The sequence below is a fragment of the Littorina saxatilis genome, unplaced genomic scaffold (genome assembly GCF_037325665.1).
Source record: "Littorina saxatilis isolate snail1 unplaced genomic scaffold, US_GU_Lsax_2.0 scaffold_538, whole genome shotgun sequence".
In the NCBI taxonomy this organism is placed as follows: Eukaryota; Metazoa; Mollusca; class Gastropoda; order Littorinimorpha; family Littorinidae; genus Littorina; species Littorina saxatilis.
The window spans coordinates 863-20,385 of NW_027126395.1; the positions used below are offsets into that span (position 1 = coordinate 863).

The 19,523-nt window shown below is 41.9% G+C and overlaps 1 protein-coding gene across 1 annotated transcript; it reads right to left on the minus strand.

Annotated features, from left to right (window-relative positions):
- Positions 1 to 1,407: 1,407 nt before the first annotated feature.
- On the minus strand, positions 1,408 to 11,575 carry LOC138954835 (transcription intermediary factor 1-beta-like). The gene is made up of 5 exons (XM_070326597.1): positions 11,405 to 11,575; positions 6,632 to 7,305; positions 5,779 to 6,148; positions 2,753 to 2,955; positions 1,408 to 1,661 (listed from the first exon to the last, which is right to left on the minus strand). Exons 2-5 carry the CDS (start codon positions 7,295 to 7,297, stop codon positions 1,602 to 1,604), a joined length of 1,299 nt encoding a protein of 432 aa, XP_070182698.1. The 5' UTR covers positions 7,298 to 7,305; positions 11,405 to 11,575; the 3' UTR covers positions 1,408 to 1,601.
- Positions 11,576 to 19,523: the final 7,948 nt, after the last annotated feature.

Below are 19,523 nucleotides of genomic sequence, written 5' to 3' on the forward strand. Positions count from 1 at the left end.
ACTTCGAGGATTTCGCTATTGAATAAAAGAACAGAATGCAGAAACAACATGAAACAACAAAACCACGGGTATGAAAGAGAATCACTAGCTACTGTACTCACTAGTAGAATCACTAGCTACTGTACTCACTAGTAGAATCACTAGCTACTGTACTCACTAGTAGAATCACTAGCTACTGTACTCACTAGTAGAATCACTAGCTACTGTACTCACTAGTAGAATCACTAGCTACTGTACTCACTAGTAGAATCACTAGCTACTGTACTCACTAGTAGAATCACTAGCTACTGTACTCACTAGTAGAATCACTAGCTACTGTACTCACTAGTAGAATCACTAGCTACTGTACTCACTAGTAGAATCACTAGCTACTGTACTCACTAGTAGAATCACTAGCTACTGTACTCACTCAGCACAAGTACAACTCAAGGATCGGAAAACACGGAATACCGGTCTTCATTCATCACTCTGTTAAATTACAGGTCTCCTGAACACCATATGGAATACCGGTCTTCATTCATCACTCTGTTAATTTACAAGTCTCCTGAACACCATACATATTCCTTGACACTAGCCGTCAAGCTTTCCACAACAAGATATCAAACAGTCTTCTTCGCGTGAAAGTTGATAGTTTCATTTATTTTCTCTCTGTTTTTGATGTTTCTTTACTTTTAAGTTGTACTTCAAAGAATCTTCTCATCGAAGCGAAACAAAAACACTCTGATGCATTTAAATCTATCTGACACGTACAATGAGATGTATTTTTTTATTTTGGAGTACAGGGGGCGTTTCACAATGATTCGCTAAGACCATTTTACAGACGCCCAGGCTCCTAATGTGGACCAGTTGTGATTTTTTTCAAATTTAAATTTGGCTGAATGTTAATTAAAGCTAATACGCTAAATATCAATCATTTTTGCATAAAAGGTACAGTACAAATGCTAGTATTGCTTTGGGTTAACATTTCACAAATGGGAAGGTTGTATATTTGTGGTTGTGGTAAAAAAGATATGGCGATGAAGAAAAGATAAGATACGAACCAAAACCTCCACACGAAACAACATGCATGATCAACGATATCAACCAAATCAGCTGTTACAACTAATAACTGCAGATGAAGTTCAAACAATAATTTGAACAAATTGTCTCATTTTAAAAAGTATTGAAATCTACAGATGCCCAAGTCATATTACAACTATGACTTTGGGTTACAAATCGGCACGACATGTCAACAAGTTCAAACAAAATAAAACACACACACACACACAAACACACACAAACACATATACACACATACTAACAGAAACACACATACACACACACACACAAACACCCACCCACTCACCCACCCACACACACACACACACACACAAACAAACACACACACACACACACACACACACACACACACACACACACACACTTTATTCACTACATGCAGAAGGATACTGAGATACTACAATCAGTACAATACAGTGCACGGGGAGAGGTGGGGGTGACGAAGGCTGTCACAGCAGGTCCAGGTGATACTGGCCATAACATCCCATCAAGTAACAGCCTTCATCTCCACCATCCCACTGCACGTCCACCACGCCTAGTGGCTAATCGCCCCACTGTGGTGCTAGTCTTGACGGGATGGCCGTCACTGTGCCTTTCTTGTCCTGCACACAGTACACACTGGTCACTGCTTGTGTGTGTGTGTGTGTGTGTGTGTGTGTGTGTGTGTGTGTGTGTGTGTGTGTGTGTGTGTGCGTGTTTGCGTGTGAGGGGGTGTTTGTGCGTGTGTGTGTGTGTGTGAGGGAGTGTTTGTGTGTGTGCCTCTATGTGTGTGTGTGTGAGTGGGTGTTTGTGCGTGTGTGTGTGTGGGGGTGTTTGTGTATGTATGTGTGTGTCTATGTATGTATGTGTGTGTGTGTGTGGATGTATGTGTGTGTGTGTGTGTGTGTGTGTGTGTGTGTATGTGTGTGTGTGTGCAACAAACGCCAAATAAGGAAGTATCAGCATGGTTTCATCCAGTTTGTATGCATTTGTTTGAGTGCGTATTTACATGCGTGCGTGTGTGAATGTATTCCTCTTTAGTTCATTAAACTCTATTTCTTCTGAATCAAGTTTATAACACAACATTTCATTTGTGTTGCATCTCGAGCAAAAGCAGAACCAGAATATGCACAGTATCAGCTTCCTTTTATAGTGACAACTCCGACTGAGTGACAGGGATTGTGAAAACTGTCAGACAGGAGAGGGACACGCACTCGGGACTGGGTGGCCGAGTGGTAACGCACTTGCGCTCGGAATCGAGAGGTTGCGTGTTCGACCCTGGGCCAGGCCGCTATTTTCTCCCCCCTTTCCTAACCTAGGTGGTGGGTTCAAGTGCTAGATTTTCGGATGAGACAAAAAACCGAGGTCCCTTCGTGTACACTACATTGGGGTGTGCACGTTAAAGATCCAACGATTGACAAAAGGGTCTTTCCTGGCAAAATTGTATTGGCATAGATAAAAATGTCCACCAAAATACCCGTGTGACTTGGAATAATAGGCCATGAAAAGTAGGATATGCGCCGAAATGGCTGCGATCTGCTGGCCGATGTGAATGCGTGATGTATTGTGTAAAAAAAAATTCCATCTCACACGGCATAAATAAATCCCTGCGCCTTGAATAAAAATTGAAAAAAATAAAATAAATCCCTGCGCTTAGAACTGTACCCACGGAATACGCGCGATATAAGCCTCATATTGATTGATTGAGTCTCACCTTATAATTAGAGCCCATGACAAAAAGCCATCCCGGTGCCATTTTGACCCGGTCCCCTACTTTCAGTACTTTGGCCAGCGCCGCCTTTCTGGGTTTGTTTGCAGTCCGTGGTGTTGTCGCTGATGTCGCTGTAGATGCGGCTGGTGATGACTGTGTAGGCTGCTGTAAGGTTGTCGGTGTTGTGGCGGGCTTTGTCATCTGACCTGTAGACAGACTTTAGTCCTTGAAGAGTGTTTGGATGGGTTGAGAACCAAACGGTCGAGGATCAAAAGGTCGACCTTTTGACTCTTGACCAAATGTCCTCGACCTTTTGTGCCTCGACATTGTAAACCTCGACCATTTGTCGCACACCCGTTTGGATGACTTCTTAAATGAAGTCAGCATTTTTACAATTTGATCTAGCAATTAGTTAAAGTCAAGTTAATTATGATACGGTAATAAGTTGTTTCATTTTAGAGGTGCCTGTCACCAGGTATTGCAATGTATTGTTTCACGCCATGAGAGACTAAGAACTGACCCCTCCCTGCATCTTTCGTAATATGTCCTTGAATAAATGTGTCCCTCTACAAGCAGTGTGTGACAGAATAACGCCTCGTCCCAGACACAGACAGACAACTGAACAGTGTGTGACAGAATAACGTCTCGTCCCAGACACAGACAGACAACTGAACAGTGTGTGACAGAATAACGCCTCGTCCCAGACACAGACAGACAACTGAACAGTGTGTGACAGAATAACGCCTCGTCCCAGGCACAGACAGACAACTGAACAGTGTGTGACAGAATAACGCCTCGTCCCAGGCACAGACAGACAACTGAACAGTGTGTGACAGAATAACGCCTCGTCCCAGACACAGACAGACAACTGAACAGTGTGTGACAGAATAACGCCTCGTCCCAGGCACAGACAGACAACTGAACAGTGTGTGACAGAATAACGCCTCGTCCCAGACACAGACAGACAACTGAACAGTGTGAGACAAAATAACGCCTCGTCCTAGGCACAGAAAGACAACTGAACAGTGTGTGACAGAATAACGCCTCGTCCCCGGCACAGACAGACAACTGAACAGTGTGAGACAGAATAACGCCTCGTCCCAGACACAGACAGACAACTGAACAGTGTGTGACAGAATAACGCCTCGTCCCAGACACAGACAGACAACTGAACAGTGTGTGACAGAATAACGCCTCGTCCTAGACACAGACAGACAACTGAACAGTGTGTGGCAGAATAACGCCTTGTCCCAGACACAGACAGACCACTGAACAGTGTGTGGCAGAATAACGCCTCGTCACAGGCACAGACAGACAACTGAATAGTGTGTGACAGAATAACGCCTCGTCCTAGACACAGACAGACAACTGAACAGTGTGTGACAGAATAACACCTCGTCCCAGGCACAGACAACTGAACAGTGTGTGACAGAATAACGCCTCGTCCCAGGCACAGACAGACAACTGAACAGTGTGTGACAGAATAACGCCTCGTCCCAGACACAGACAGACAACTGAACAGTGTGTGACAGAATAACGCCTCGTCCCAGACACAGACAGACAACTGCACAGTGTGTGACAGAATAACGCCTCGTCCTAGGCACAGACAGACAACTGCACAGTGTGTGACAGAATAACGCCTCGTCCCAGACACAGACAGACAACTGAACAGTGTGTGACAGAATAACGCCTCGTCCCAGACACAGACAGACAACTGAACAGTGTGTGACAGAATAACGCCTCGTCCCAGGTACAGACAGACAACTGCACAGTGTGTGACAGAATAACGCCTCGTCCCAGACACAGACAGACAACTGAACAGTGTGTGACAGAATAACGCCTCGTCCCAGACACAGACAGACAACTGAACAGTGTGTGACAGAATAACGCCTCGTCCCAGGCACAGACAGACAACTGCACAGTGTGTGACAGAATAACGCCTCGTCCTAGGCACAGACAGACAACTGCACAGTGTGTGACAGAATAACGCCTCGTCCCAGACACAGACAGACAACTGAACAGTGTGTGACAGAATAACGCCTCGTCCCAGGCACAGACAGACAACTGCACAGTGTGTGACAGAATAACGCTTCGTCCCAGGCACAGACAGACAACTGCACAGTGTGTGACAGAATAACGCCTCGTCCCAGACACAGACAGACAACTGAACAGTGTGAGACAGAATAACGCCTCGTCCTAGGCACAGAAAGACAACTGAACAGTGTGTGACAGAATAACGCCTCGTCCCCGGCACAGACAGACAACTGAACAGTGTGAGACAAAATAACGCCTCGTCCCAGACACAGACAGACAACTGAACAGTGTGTGACAGAATAACGCCTCGTCCCAGACACAGACAGACAACTGAACAGTGTGTGACAGAATAACGCCTCGTCCCAGACACAGACAGACAACTGAACAGTGTGTGGCAGAATAACGCCTTGTCCCAGACACAGACAGACCACTGAACAGTGTGTGGCAGAATAACGCCTCGTCACAGGCACATACAGACAACTGAACAGTGTGTGACAGAATAACGCCTCGTCCCAGTCACAGACAGACAACTGAACAGTGTGTGACAGAATAACACCTCGTCCCAGGCACAGACAACTGAACAGTGTGTGACAGAATAACGCCTCGTCCCAGACACAGACAGACAACTGGACAGTGTGTGACAGAATAACGCCTCGTCCCAGACACAGACAGACAACAGAACAGTGTAAGATGACACCAACACACAGGTGTAATACGTGTCATCTTTTCTGTTCCTTTCTCTCCAACACTAGATTTATGTTGATTACTCATCGGTATGTACAAGCAATACGTTTGCTATATAACTCCCTATATAGGAATATCCTACCTATTGCTGAGATAAAATGTAAAACAATTCCAAATGTCGGCCGAGAACAAACCCGAGAATACGATGGATGCTGAATCAGTCTCCCATGACCCTCTGAATTCTGGAGACAAGACAACAACAAACAACCAACACTTGTGGTCAGAAAAGGTGTACAGGAAATACGACGTACCCAGAGAACCAATGTCAGCCCTCAGCTGATCCAGTTTCTGGAGGTCCAAGGTCAAGTCTTTGACCTCAATCTTGCGTGTCGTTCCGGTCTGTGACTCCAGGTCGTCGAGGCGTGACGTCAGACCTTTTATCATCCCCAGCAGAGACCCTCCAGACGCTGACAGCACCACATTTCCTACGCTGGCTGCGTTCAGTGCTAAGGCCGCCCGCCATTTCTCCTGCTCCGCCAGTGACGTCATGGCGGCGTCTTCCTCAGCCTGTATTAGCTTGTTGACCTCCTGACGTCGCTTCTTCAAGCACTGCTCAAGGTCATCGAACATGTCATTGGCCTTTTTACGCATGGCCTTGAAAGTGTCCGTGACCTCTTGGATCTAAAACACAGGAACACTGATCACTCTGTGAAGTGGACTTCTAAATGTCGTTTTTAAAAACGAATTTCGCACTGAAAAATCGATAAATCTTTATACACGTAGTTACGACAATTTGTTTTTTTAACGTCCAGACAAATCACTTAAGCATGCAACAAGATATGCATTCACCATACCATCCATTTCCCCCCGATTTTTATCATCCATCCAAAAAGTCATGCGAATTCAGTCAGATAGGATTTAAGTCTGTTTGTTTTTACGTCAAGATAAATCATTCAAGCATGCATAATGCATTCATCATACCATCCATTTCCCCCTGATTTGTATCATCCAATGAGACTCATAACGTCATGTAAATTCAGTCAGAAACGATTTAAATCTGCTTTCATGGTACAATTTAACAAATGAAGCACAAGGATAGAAAGAAACATTGAGAGGAAAAAGTCTGACACCACAACAGCATTAACATTAGGGGTTCACACCAACCTCCGTTGCCAATGCTGTCGCCCTGTCCCTCAGTCTCTGTGCCTGTTGTTCCAGTTCTCTTCTCTTCTCTGTCACCACGTCTGGGATGGCCTTCACCTCGGCACAGCTGCGGTGATTGGTCGAGTCGCACAGCATGCAAATGAGCTCCTGGTGGGTGGAGCAATACAGCTCAGCCAGCCTATCATCGTGCACGTTACATGATGCTCGGTTTATCTCAGCCAACCGCTGCGGGCTGAGTTTGTTTAAGTCTTCAATGACGTGTTTCCTGGTTGAGGGTATGTTCTTGTGAGTCCTTATACAAGCTTTGCAGATTTTTGCGTCACATTGCAGGCAGAATGACGTGGCAGCTACGCTGTTGTCACAGATCATGCATACATGCTGACCGCTGAGCACTTTGTGACTGTCCACCAGAGCCATGGTGGCCAGGTCAGTGGGCAGGTCATTGACCAGAGTGTCAAGGTCATGCTGACCTCGGCTGGTGGAGGGCAGGATGGGGGCCCTGCAGAGTGGACAGCCTCCCTTGACCCCTGCCTTCTGCAGCCACGACACGACGCACTTTGTGCACGCTAGGTGTGTACACGGCAGTATCTTTGGCTCTTTATAGCCGTCATGGCAGACAGGGCATTCTGGTAGCTCACTGCTACTGGTGATTGAAGCGGCGGCCATGATGAATTCTGTGAACACACACACACACACACACACACACACACACACACAAACAACACACACACACAAACAACACACACACACAAACAACACACACACACACACATACACACACACACAGAGAATATACAGATAATTGAAATTTGTTGAAGTTCAGTAGACATTGTCACATAAAAAACACTCCTTTCCTAGAGCAGTGTGACCAACGTCTTGAAACAACGCGGTTACAACCCGTGATTACTTTACTCTCATCGTGCACACTGCCCCAGGCTGTACGTTTCACTCACCAAACATGTTGCTAGTCTTTGTTAAATCAACTTCACAATAGTACTGCTACTGAATACTGTTCACCTTTTTGTAAAGGCTGACAGTGACAGATCAATTCAGTGTTGTTTCCAACACAATACACAGTAACCTGCAGACACACTACTTGACTAAAATTAAAATCTAAACGCCTACAACACCACCCCCCCTCCCCCGGCCTACAAAAAAAAGTGTGGGAAGGGGACCACACACATAGACAACTTACCCTGAAAGCCATCTTTGAAGACAGTGTTGTCAAGTTAGCTTGTGACCCAAATAATTGATACACATAGGCAAAGCGAGCGTGAGAGGAAATGGTTGAACAGAGTAAAGCTCGCGCAGCCCAAGTCCGTGCCCGCGCGGAGTGGGTGGAGCAAGGAGAGAAGAATACCAAGTATTTTCTCAACCTTGAAAAGGCCAGCCACAGAGCGAATGCCAAGATAACGAACAGTATACAGTGTGATTCTGGGAAGGTGGTAACTAACCAGCGTGACATTCTTAACACGCAAAATAATTATTTTTTATTAAGATTTGTAACGCAAAAAAGTACTCAATGAAAATATAGATCAAAAGGTGGATCAGTTTTTGTCTGATGTGACTATGACTACATTACACATGTCAGGTTGTCAGAGAAAGGAGTGTGAAGGGTTGATACTTAAGGACAAAGCCCTTGCTGCACTGAATCAAATGAAACCAGGATCGGCCCCTAGGGTTGATGGTGTCACTGTAGATTTATGAACAGTTTTTTGGACCCGCATTCGAACATTGATGGTTGCGTCTTTTTATGCACCAAAAATGCATTATCAGCAGAATTATGTGTCTTTTAGTCGAGCATTTTTGCAGGCAGTGACCCCCTTTGGGAATAAAATCTGTTATGAAAGCTACCATTAGAAGTTCTTTTGAGGCCTGTTTATGATAGCAGAGATACAATACTTCACAAAACAGCTTAGCATATGGAGGATTCCCAAATGATAACAATTTACCTATTTAAGCCACTCAGATCACGGACTATTGCTATTTCATATGTTACGTGGATTTCCATTGGTCAATTGGGCAAAACTGAGCTCAGTGCAAAAGTGATATCAACGACATTAATATCGATGACCTCTTTATTGCTTCCCCACTTCAAAAACAAAAACACCTACATTTAAGAACAAACAAATATATATGAAAATGTAATTATCCCAGAATTTAGTTGAGCAAGTGACTAAAGACCTTTTGAAAGAAAAGACATTTTGAAATACTGAAAAGTACAAGAAAAGAGTGAACAAAAAGAAATAATCAGAGGGAGGGATATGGAACAGCCCAAACTGAGACAAATACTTTTGTAATTTCTTTACAGTAAATACAAAATGTCCAGAGAATTAGCAATATATCTAACATTGACTGACTGTGTGACGATATCTTCTGCTATTGGTCTGTTTCGACAGTGATATCAAAATCTCGACCTCCGGCAGAAGATATCATCACACAGTCCGTCAATATTGGGTACTATTATACAGACGGAATATTTTCTTCCACGCAGCGCAAAGCTGTCATTACCCTAATAATGAAGGAGAGGATTTGCTGAGAAATAATTTGAAGAACTGGAGACCCATTTCTCTTACAAACAGTGATTATAAATTGATAGCCAAGTGTTTGGTTAAGCTCAAGATTAGAAAGCGTTATTGGTGATATTGTTCAGAAAGATCAAGTTGGATATATTAAAGGCAGAAGAGTACGATTGTCAACCATATTTAAGGTTGATTGATGATGTAATTGAACAGTCACACGAGTTACATTAACCTGGTCTATTGGTCGCAATTGACTGCGTTCAAGGTACGGTAGTAAATCGAACGATATTATATTAATAGCCTATCAAAAGTTCGGTTTTGGGCCAGAATTTGTTCAATGGGTGCAAGTGCTAATATACTGAAAGGCATACATTCTGCAAATAGTGCATTGAACGATTTTGCTCTCAAACGAAAATCAGATTGAACCTGTAATTTGTAGTTGACATCTTAAGTGTCGGAGCAAATGTTTCACGCTGACGTGCGCTTTGCAGTATTGCTGATCCAGCCACAGCTCACTGTGCTAATAAAGACAATGGGCTGAACGGGAGACAATAACGTAAAAAAGATAGTGTATGGCCCTATAAAATGGAACTGGCTGTTTGGTTGTATCAGATATCGCAATCATGCCACGACTTGATGAAGGAGAGAGACAGCAAGCGATTGGGATGCTTAGAGCTGGCCAAAGCATTGAACGTGATGAACACTGAACGTTTTCCGAAATCATTGCGCTTGGACTCAGTCACTTTTTTTGAAAAATTGTCATTTCATGATGTTCTATTCAAAATCAATAAAGCGAAGGTTTATAAACACTAAAATAAAATATTCAAACATTGAAAACATTCACCACTGAGTTGATTTTTTGTGATTTTTTAAAGTTCAGTTTGCGGAATTTATGCATCTCGGTATAGTACGAAACAAGGAAATGATATCCCACAAATCAAGGGAGAGAATTATGTGCATCAATGGAGTACAAGTAATTCATTCTTTCCATTGTTACCTCTTTCTCTCTCTCTCTCTCTCTCTCTCTCTCCCTTTCTCTCTCTTTATCCCTCTCTCTCTCCCCCCCCTCTCTCGCTTTCTCTCTCTCTCCCTCCCTCTCTCTCTCTCTCTCCCCCCTCTCTCTCTCCCTCTCTCTCTCCCTCTCTCTTTCTCTCCCTCTCTCTCTCCTCTCTCCCTTTCTCTCTCTCTCTTCCTCTCTCTCTCCCCCCTCTCTCTCTCTCTTTCTCCCCCTCTCTCTCCCCCTCAGACCGTGTGTCTGTGGTATCAAATATAACACACACAGATCCACTGCACAAGAGTGTGAGGCGAAACAGAAAGTAGAAACGTGGCACCCCAGGGCCGGACGAGAGGGGGGAGGGCTTTGGGGGCTTTAGCCCCCCCCCCCCCCCAGCCAAAATAACAAATAAAAAAAATAAAAAAGAGAGAAACAGAGAGAGAGAGAGAGAGAGAGAGAGAGAGAGAGAGAGAGAGAGAGAGAGAGAGAGACATTTCTGGTGGTGCTATTTCATTATTTAAATGACTTTTTTTGTGCAAGAATAGGATAATTTTTCATGGATAAATGTTAAATTTCTTCAGCTTATGCGGGCAAAGCCCCCATACCCCCACGGGGAATTCTGCGGCCCCCGGACCCCCGCTTCAACATTTTAGCCCCCCCCCCCCCCTAAAAACGTACTGCTCCGGCCCTGCACCCTGTTACGGAATAATCAAAATCAAATACACACAGATACAAATAACCAAGGTATTGGTCTCTCTTTATTCATAGTCAGCCAACAACTAAAAAGCCGCAGTTCTATGTACCACTGAGAAGCGTAATTTTGTCAAGGTGGTGACCTACTTTCAGTTCCGCTTCCCTGTATAGCATTCACAACAGCGACACACAATGGATGACATTATATGATTATCGACACACACACACACATCTAACAGCAGATATGAACCAGGAGCGGATCAGTTGCTTTGTAAGGGGGGGTGCACTTTGAATCGAAAGTGAATGTGATGGGCGCGAAGCGCCCGAATTTGCTAGGGGGGCCCGGATTTTTTTTTGGCCCAAAGAAGCAAAATGGTGCCATCTAGTGTCATTTGAACTTAGAAATGGTCATAGAATCAGCTTTCCAAATTTTTTTTTCGGGGGGGGGGGGGGGGCACGTGCCCCTGTGCCCCCCCCCCCCCTCGTCCGCCCCTGGAACCATACAGCGAACAACCAGTTTCTACAGTATTCACAGCGTAGTGTAACAAGCTTCTCGACACGTACCTGTTTCTGTGGCTGTCTACAGATCACAACATTGAAGGCAGGACACTTTTCTGATGAGAGTTGTCAACACGGAAATGAATTGGTAGTGTTGTGCGAAGTGTGTCAATCAAGAACCGTAAGTGCTGTCTTACTTCGCAAGAGTTACCTCAGCGTACTTAGGTTCTGTCTAAAAGTGAAAGTAGGAGTTGCAGCCAAAACGTAATGCGCCAATTAAAGACTGGTGTTAAAGGTACGTGTGTGTGTGTGTGTGTGTGTGTGTGTGTGTTTGTGTGTGTGTGTGTTTATGCGTGTGTGTGTGTGTGTGTGCGTTCAACGTGCGTGTGTGGTGTGTGTGTGTGTGTGTGTGTGTACACTTGCGTGCAGTCAAGTGCTAGTATTTCTACGGCTGTGGGTTACAACAATACAGCGATGACAATGACGACAGAAAATAAAACTTTTACACGAAATAATATTCATAATCAATGATAACTTATAACTGCTAATCAAGTTTAGACTTTTTTTTGTTCTTCAAAGATGTTTTATTCCGGCAATTTTACAATTTGTCATTCAATTCATCGAAGTCAGATAATAATTTAGAGTGGATATGACGGATAAAAACATATTCAATACAACATGCAATCAATTATTATAAGTGCTGTTACAAGGGTAAAATATGAAGCCCACTTCAGCCTAAATTTTCTATAATTCAATTCTGTTCAGTGGATATGTTTATCAATGTGTGGGCCAGTTCCTTTAAAAATAAAGTTCAATGTTGGCTTTACTTTATTTATTCTACAGTTGTATAGAAAAAATTGGCTTGCAATAAAATACAATCAAAACCTTCATCAGTGTTTGTTATGCCGTCTTGTCCAAATAATACAAGTGTGGGGTTTAACTCAAGCCTGCTGCAGTTCAAACATTTTTCTTTCATATACTGTTTAAGGTTGTTCCAAAAGGTTTGAACAAATTCACACTGCCATAAATAATGGTGTCTCTTTGCAAATTGCAAAAATTGCACAGGTTACTAGTTGTTACCCCCATATTCTTTAAAATAGAGTTTGTAACCAGAATTCGGTAAATAGTTTTTAATTGGAACCATCGTAACTTGACTTTTTCTTTTATTTTCTTTGTGCATCGGAACACTTTTTGCCAATCAATTTCTCTGTCCAATAATATTTCCCAATTTGTACATGCTTTTGACATTTTAGGTTTTCCTATCATTATATCATAATACGATTTGGATCCTTTCATTGTTAATTCAATAAAATGTAAAGCTTTTATCTGTTCTTTTGCATCTGCATTAATAAACTCAATGCCATTTTTGCGCTTTTTTTAGACTTTTTGTTGTAAATCGTCAAACTGCAAAACTATTGAATTATATGGGTGGCCAAGTGTATATTCAAGTGCTACAGTACGTGCATGTACAGTACATGTAAAACCAAAGCTTAAAAGTAAAGCAACCCTTTAATAGGGCTTATCAACGAATATTAATCAAATCTGTTTATTCCTTCAGCTATATCACAAGTATACCGTCACAATATATTCATGAGCTAGAATTGATATGGCTATGGGTTAGAAATACATTAATCGGAAAGATGTGTAGTTGTTGTTGTTGTTGTTGTTGTTGTTGTTGTTGTGGTTGTGTGTGTGTGTGTGTGTGTGTGTGTGTGTGTGTGTGTGTGTGTGTGTGTGTGTGTGTGTGTGTGTGTGTGTGTGTGTGTACAGTTGCGTGCATTCAAGTGCTAGTATTTCTACGGCTGTTTATAACAGCAACACAGCAATGACGATGAGGACAGAAAATAAAACCTTTACACGAAACAATATTCATAATAAATGATAACTTATAACTGCCAATCAACTTTACACTTTTTGTTGAAAATCGTCAAAAAGCAAAACTATTGTAACTATATAGATGCTCAAGTGTATGTTTAAGTGCTATAACAGTACAGATGTGGGAAGGTCGGGTGGAAGGAAAAGGATATATAGCACAGGCAGAGGAGCATACAATTAAGACACCGAAGACAGAGGTTGCTTTAACTTACCTTTAATTAAAGCAAACTGTAACTAACAATAAAGTAGATGTGTACTGCCGGGCAGTACATACCCCAAGCGAAGTCGTCCATCTGTGTGTACATGATTCTCTCTCTCTCTCTCTCTCTCTCTCTCTCTCTCTCTCTCTCTCTCTCTCTCTCTCTCTCTCTCTCTCTCTCTCTCTCTCTCTCTCTCTCTCTCTCTCTCTCTCTCTCTCTCTCTCTCTCTCTCTCTCTCTCTCTCTGTCTTAAAATGTGTCATCGATGACGTGTTTTCATACTTGCTAATGCGGCAGGCTAATCATGACGTCAAATTGAAACTTCTTGAAGTCTCTCAGAAAGGGACATGAAAACCATGTGGGGGTTACTGGTTTGGGCTGAAAAAAAACCCAACTCCACCTAAAATTCAAGCGCCTATGGGGCTGAATTATGCAGCATAAATTGTGAAACATCAGGATATCTCACACTTTCAATTCTGCCATCATGTCAAATCTGACAACAAACCTACCCACAAAATGTCATAAATATCGGTGTAGAATTGAGACTTAACGGTTTTTAACTGCCAAAAATAAGTTTTTTTGACTGGAATAGTTTGTCTTGAAATTCAGTTTGGGACAACGGACCCACCCACTAAATTTCATAAAGATAGGTGAAAATTTAAATGTAACGGTTTTTAACTGCCAAAATTATGTTTTTCTTCTGGAAAAGTATGGAGTGAAAATCAGTTGGGGACAACGAACCTACCCACAAAATTTCATAAATATCGATGAAGAATTGAGATTTAACGGTTTTTAACTGCCAAAAATAAGGTTTTTTTGTCTGGAAAAGTATGTCTTAAAATTCAGTTTGGGACAACGGACCCACCCACTAAATTTCATAAAGATAGGTGAAGAATTGAAATTTAACGTTTTTTAACTGCCAAAATTATGTCTTTCTTCTGGAAAAGTATAGAGTGAAAATCAGTTGGGGACAACGAACCTACCCACAAAATTTCATAAATATCGGTGAAGAATTGAAATTTAACGGTTTTTAACTGCCAAAATTATGTTTTTCTTCTGGAAAAGTATGGAGTGAAAATAAGTTGGGGACAACAAACCTACCTTTAAAATTTCATAAGAATCAGTGAAGAAATAGGATTTAACGATTTTTTAACGGCCTTTAAATCATTGGTGATGTCATCATAACCCAGTCGTTGTAGTTGTCGTCGTAGTTGTTGGTGTTGTTGTTGTCATGTTCGTTGTCGTGATTGTTGTTGTTCTCGTGTTGTTGTTGTTGTTGTTGTTGTTGTTGTTGTTGTTGTTGTTGTTGTTGTTGTTGTTGTTGTCGTCGTCGTCGATGTCATTTGTTGTTGTTGTTGTTATCGTCGTCGTCGTCGTCATCGTCGTCGTTGTCAGAGGTTATTTCTAAAGATTTCATTGATAGTCTTTGTTCTCGTCACCAAGACTTGCTAAGAACAAGCTTGGAACAGCAAGAGTTCCAAGAACAAGATTAGAACAACTCATTACATCATTACCAGTACGTCATTTGTATTTAGAACACACTTTAGAAAAAAACTCTTCAGCTACAAACCAGTCACCCTCACATGTCGGAGGTGTTTGTCTAAACCACTTACTGAAATGTTTTGAGGTTTAATGACCATACACATGTTGAACCGGTGAGTGTCTTCCGCTGCTTAATTCGCAAATAACTATTTTATTAAAGTCCGCTTGAAACGCTAAAAGATGAAATTCCATGTTAAAAAGTGACAAAAGTTTCACATTTTCCCGTTGTAACAGCTTCCGATGATATTATATGAAAATTCTGATCCTCTGAGAGGATTCCCCGAAACAAAATCAGTTTGTACGCCTAATTTTAATAGAATTGTCCAAACAGTGTCGCTAATATTGTGCTAAAAGATGAATTCTAGAACAATGTTCACAGACAGACACCACTTGGCAAAAAAATGTTCAGTGCTGGGAGATGAAAAAAAAAACTACCTCGCTACGCGCGGGCTTCGCCCGCGCTCCGCTTGGATAACCACTCAGGTAGCTTATCTAAATCAGAAATGTTCCAAAACAGTTTAGCTAAATCTGGTAGCAACCAGAGACATTGCTAGAAGTTATAGATTAGAAACAATGAACAGAACTCTAATATAGACCAGAACTAGAAATTATGAATCCTGGTATTTACCAGTACCAGAATCAGCTAGAAACAATAATAGAACCAGACACAATATATGTAGGTAAGACCAGACACAATATATGTAGGTAAGACCAGACACAATATATGTAGGTAAGACCAGAAACAATATATGTAGGTAAGACCAGAAACAACATATGTAGGTAAGACCAGAAACAATATATGTAGGTAAGACCAGAAACAATATATGTAGGTAAGACCAGAAACAATATATGTAGGTAAGACCAGAAACAATATATGTAGGTAAGACCAGAAACAATATATGTAGGTAAGACCAGACACAATATATGTAGGTAAGACCAGAAACAATATATGTAGGTAAGACCAGAAACAATATATGTAGGTAAGACCAGAAACAATATATGTAGGTAAGACCAGAAACAATATATGTAGGTAAGACCAGAAACAATATATGTAGGTAAGACCAGAAACAATATATGTAGGTAAGACCAGAAACAATATATGTAGGTAAGACCAGACACAATATATGTAGGTAAGACCAGACACAATATATGTAGGTAAGACCAGACACAATATATGTAGGTAAGACCAGAAACAATATATGTAGGTAAGACCAGAAACAACATATGTATTTCTGGTGCAAACCAGAAAGCAGTGAAAAAAAAGGTTATTATTCTGGTAGCAACTAGAATTTCTGGTGTGAACCAGAAAGCAGTGTAAAGAAGAAGGCACTAAAAAGAAAAGAAAATACAATTATAAACAACATGCCTTCTAAGTCACACATGACATAATACAAAGCATAAACCAATGAATGTATCATTTGTCAAAATAATCATGACAAATATAGACAAGTAACAATACAGCCAAAATCCTGCAGACACAGCATTCTCTGAAAGAGAATCCACAGTGAGTTAAACAACCCCACAACAGCTAATGTCAAGGGAAGTAACCAACATCTTCCCTTAGGCCTAAAGCCTTGCATAGGAAAATGCTTTACATAAATCAACCAACTGCATGAACCGCAACTGCAAAATAATTGTTATTATTAAGCATGTTCATCGCCATGAAGACACATCTTCATCGAGTTGAATAATAACGACAAGAATAAGAATGATAACTCAGGCATCAAAATGAAGCGTTAGACAACAGTCTATTACTTTACAGGGAAGCGCGACTAAATCATAACGCTTTAGATTAAAAGTCTGTTATGCACCTATGCGACTGCACACAATGTTAGGTTTTTATCAGTCGCAAAGCTCTTCTGTCGGCAAACACATTTTAAGTGCAGGCGCGACTGCACACAATGTTCAGTTTTATCAGTCGCAAAGTGCTTCTGCAGGCAAGCTCCTTTAAAGTGCAACATGAGAATTAACAGTCAAAATTGAGCAGCCTGTAGACAATATCTTCCTATTGTCTGAGATCCTAAAGATATAGTGTCCGCGCCGCCATTTTGGAGAGTTTTTTTTGTCGAATTTGGCCGATTTGAAGATTTTGGGGAATCTAGTGTACCTTAATTAAGACGCACCTGGCCCGGTTTGCTCAATAAAGCACCACAAGTATGCTAAATAATTAAATCAAAATGAGTTTTTTGACGTCTGCTCTCCACCATTTGAAGATTAAAATTGGCCGTCATAGACTGGTTTTCGTCGCGAGCGCGTGCCGTTAGCATGACGACTCAAAACAATGGCGGATGGGATAGCCGCTCAGTGGGACAAGCCCGCAAGTTTCGGTAAGAAATCGACTCCATGTGGTTCAGAAAGCAGCCGACTGACTCCGAACGACACAGAATCACGAGAAAGACACGCTCGGCGCACGAAATGCAAAGTAATCATCAGCAAGCAGACGGAAAGCCAGATTCAACTGATAGCTATGAGTGTTTTTTCCGTTCAGTGTGTGCCGCGACGTAGCTCTATCCTGCTACTTACAACTCCAGCGAGTGTTGTCGTGTATACTTTGGAAAGACCTCGACACATTTTGCTGCCGTGTTGTATGTGTGTCACACCAGGGCCGGACCAAATGAGTTGTAAGGGGGGGGGGGGGGGGGGTTCCTCCTTTTTTGGGGGGGCAAATCAGCGAAGTGGCGAAGCCAGAAGCGCGCGCCTGCTATGCTCCCCCGGAAAATTTTTGAAAAACGGTTAAAATCTGTGCAATCTGGTGCATTCTGGGCCTTGTTTTGAGGGTTAAGAGCAGCATTGTTTTGGTGGGGGGTACCTTTTTCTCATCGGATTTCACATTGAATAAAATTTGTTAGAGACACACACAAAATTTATTTACAAAAAAAAACAAAAAAACCACACACTCAAAGCAAGGTACATGCTTTTTCCAGGGGGGGGGGGGGGGGGGGTTCCGGAACCCCTGGAACCCCCCCCCCTGGGTCCGGCCCTGGTGTCTGCTGGTGTGTAGTGCGAATGAAGGATCAATCAAGCGGCCGAATGTGTCCCGCAGTTTTTCCTGTTTTTGTTTGAACACGGACAGTGTCAGTGTGTGTGTTTGCAACTACGGTGCGTGTGTGTCTGTGCACTGCACAGGAGCTTGTATCAAAACGCCGGTCGATCATCGTAGCAAAGTTATCATCGTAGTATAAGGGTAAGCATGCAGAAGTAAATAATGATCGACCGGCGGTTGAATACAAGCTCCTGTGATGCACTGTATGTGAGACAGAGAATGACAGATCGAGTAGCCAGTCTGTGAGTAATCCCCCCCAACAAATTTTGAGATGGAAAAAAGTAGGGTTATACTGATATTTTAACGCTTTATGGGCAGTTGTTTCTTTGCAGTCTTTGGAGGTTGTGCAACAGAACATGTTATTTATAACTGACATTTTATATTGTCAGTGGAATGAGTTTTTCTGTGCAGTAAGAACTATGATTGAAGTTTATTGGTAAAGCTTTGTGAAAGGGTTACTTTTAATGAAGAACACATTCTTCCTCAGTGTTCATTGAAGCAAACACTAAATGTGGCAGAATTTCATTCATCCTTTCTTTTTTGACTGCCATTTTAAGTGTCGCTGTGCATGTTCAAAGCTTCATGTTCAGAACTGATGTTGCTGTAGAACTATGTAATTGGCCAGCCTTTGGTTTACACTTAGTGGTTTTAGATGTTGCTATAATTACTATAACAATTTTCTGACATTTTCAGGGACCAAGCACCCGGACATCAAACATTCTTGCAATGTGTGGCAATAATGGCATAACATATTTCAGACAAAAAGATCAGTAAGGTGAGTTTAAATGTTCATAATTTTGGTGTAAGTCAAGCTTATCTTTTATCTTGAGCAACTATCTCTGTCGTGTCTCTCTCAGGCTGCGCACCCGACATAAGTTGCCAGGAACCAATTCCTTGAGTGTGGCAATGGTTTACCATTTCTGGTTTACTTGAACTGCAGCCATACAGAGAGGAATTGTTGAGTGATTAAAAGTTATGGAGTCTTTAAAAAGATGTAGTTAGAGGATAAGACACTGTAAACGTTTAGAAACAGTATTTTTCTTCTTCATGGTTATAACAAAACTGCAGCATGTGTCTTCAATTTCTGAAGATGCATTATAACGACAGTGGCACCCCCCTTTTAAGACCTCAAACAATCTGAGAAAATCAAGTCTTAAAAAGGAATGAGTCTTAAAATGGGGGTCATTTTACAGACGTTATGAACAGAACATGTGAGAAAACAAGGTTTTAAAAAGGAGGGAGTTTTTAATTTGGGGTCTTAAAAGGGGGGTTCCACTGCATTATACAGGCCATGGAAATCATGATGATTTTACAGATAAATACAATGACAATTTGCAGCCCAGTGTCTTATTATCTGATTATCTTCTGTCTATTTTTATCATTGCACCTTTGCTACAAAACTCGTGGTTACAACTTGACCAAAAGTCAATTATTATCAATAAACTAAGCAACATGCGCACACAAAAACATACTCAATTGTCAAGAACAGTGTCAGTTTTATTCCATGTAGATCTTAAATGCAAATG

What these genes read in the sequence shown, in the direction of transcription:
- LOC138954835 (XM_070326597.1), bottom strand. Translation starts at nt 7,297, where the DNA reads ATGGCCGCCGCTTCAATCACCAGTAGCAGTGAGCTACCAGAATGCCCT. An exon ending in CGACAGCATTGGCAACGGAG is followed by an intron (nt 6,149 to 6,631) that starts GTTGGTGTGAAC and finishes CCTGTGTTTTAG; the next exon opens with ATCCAAGAGGTCACGGACAC. An exon ending in GGCTGACATTGGTTCTCTGG is followed by an intron (nt 2,956 to 5,778) that starts GTACGTCGTATT and finishes GTCTGTCTACAG; the next exon opens with GTCAGATGACAAAGCCCGCC.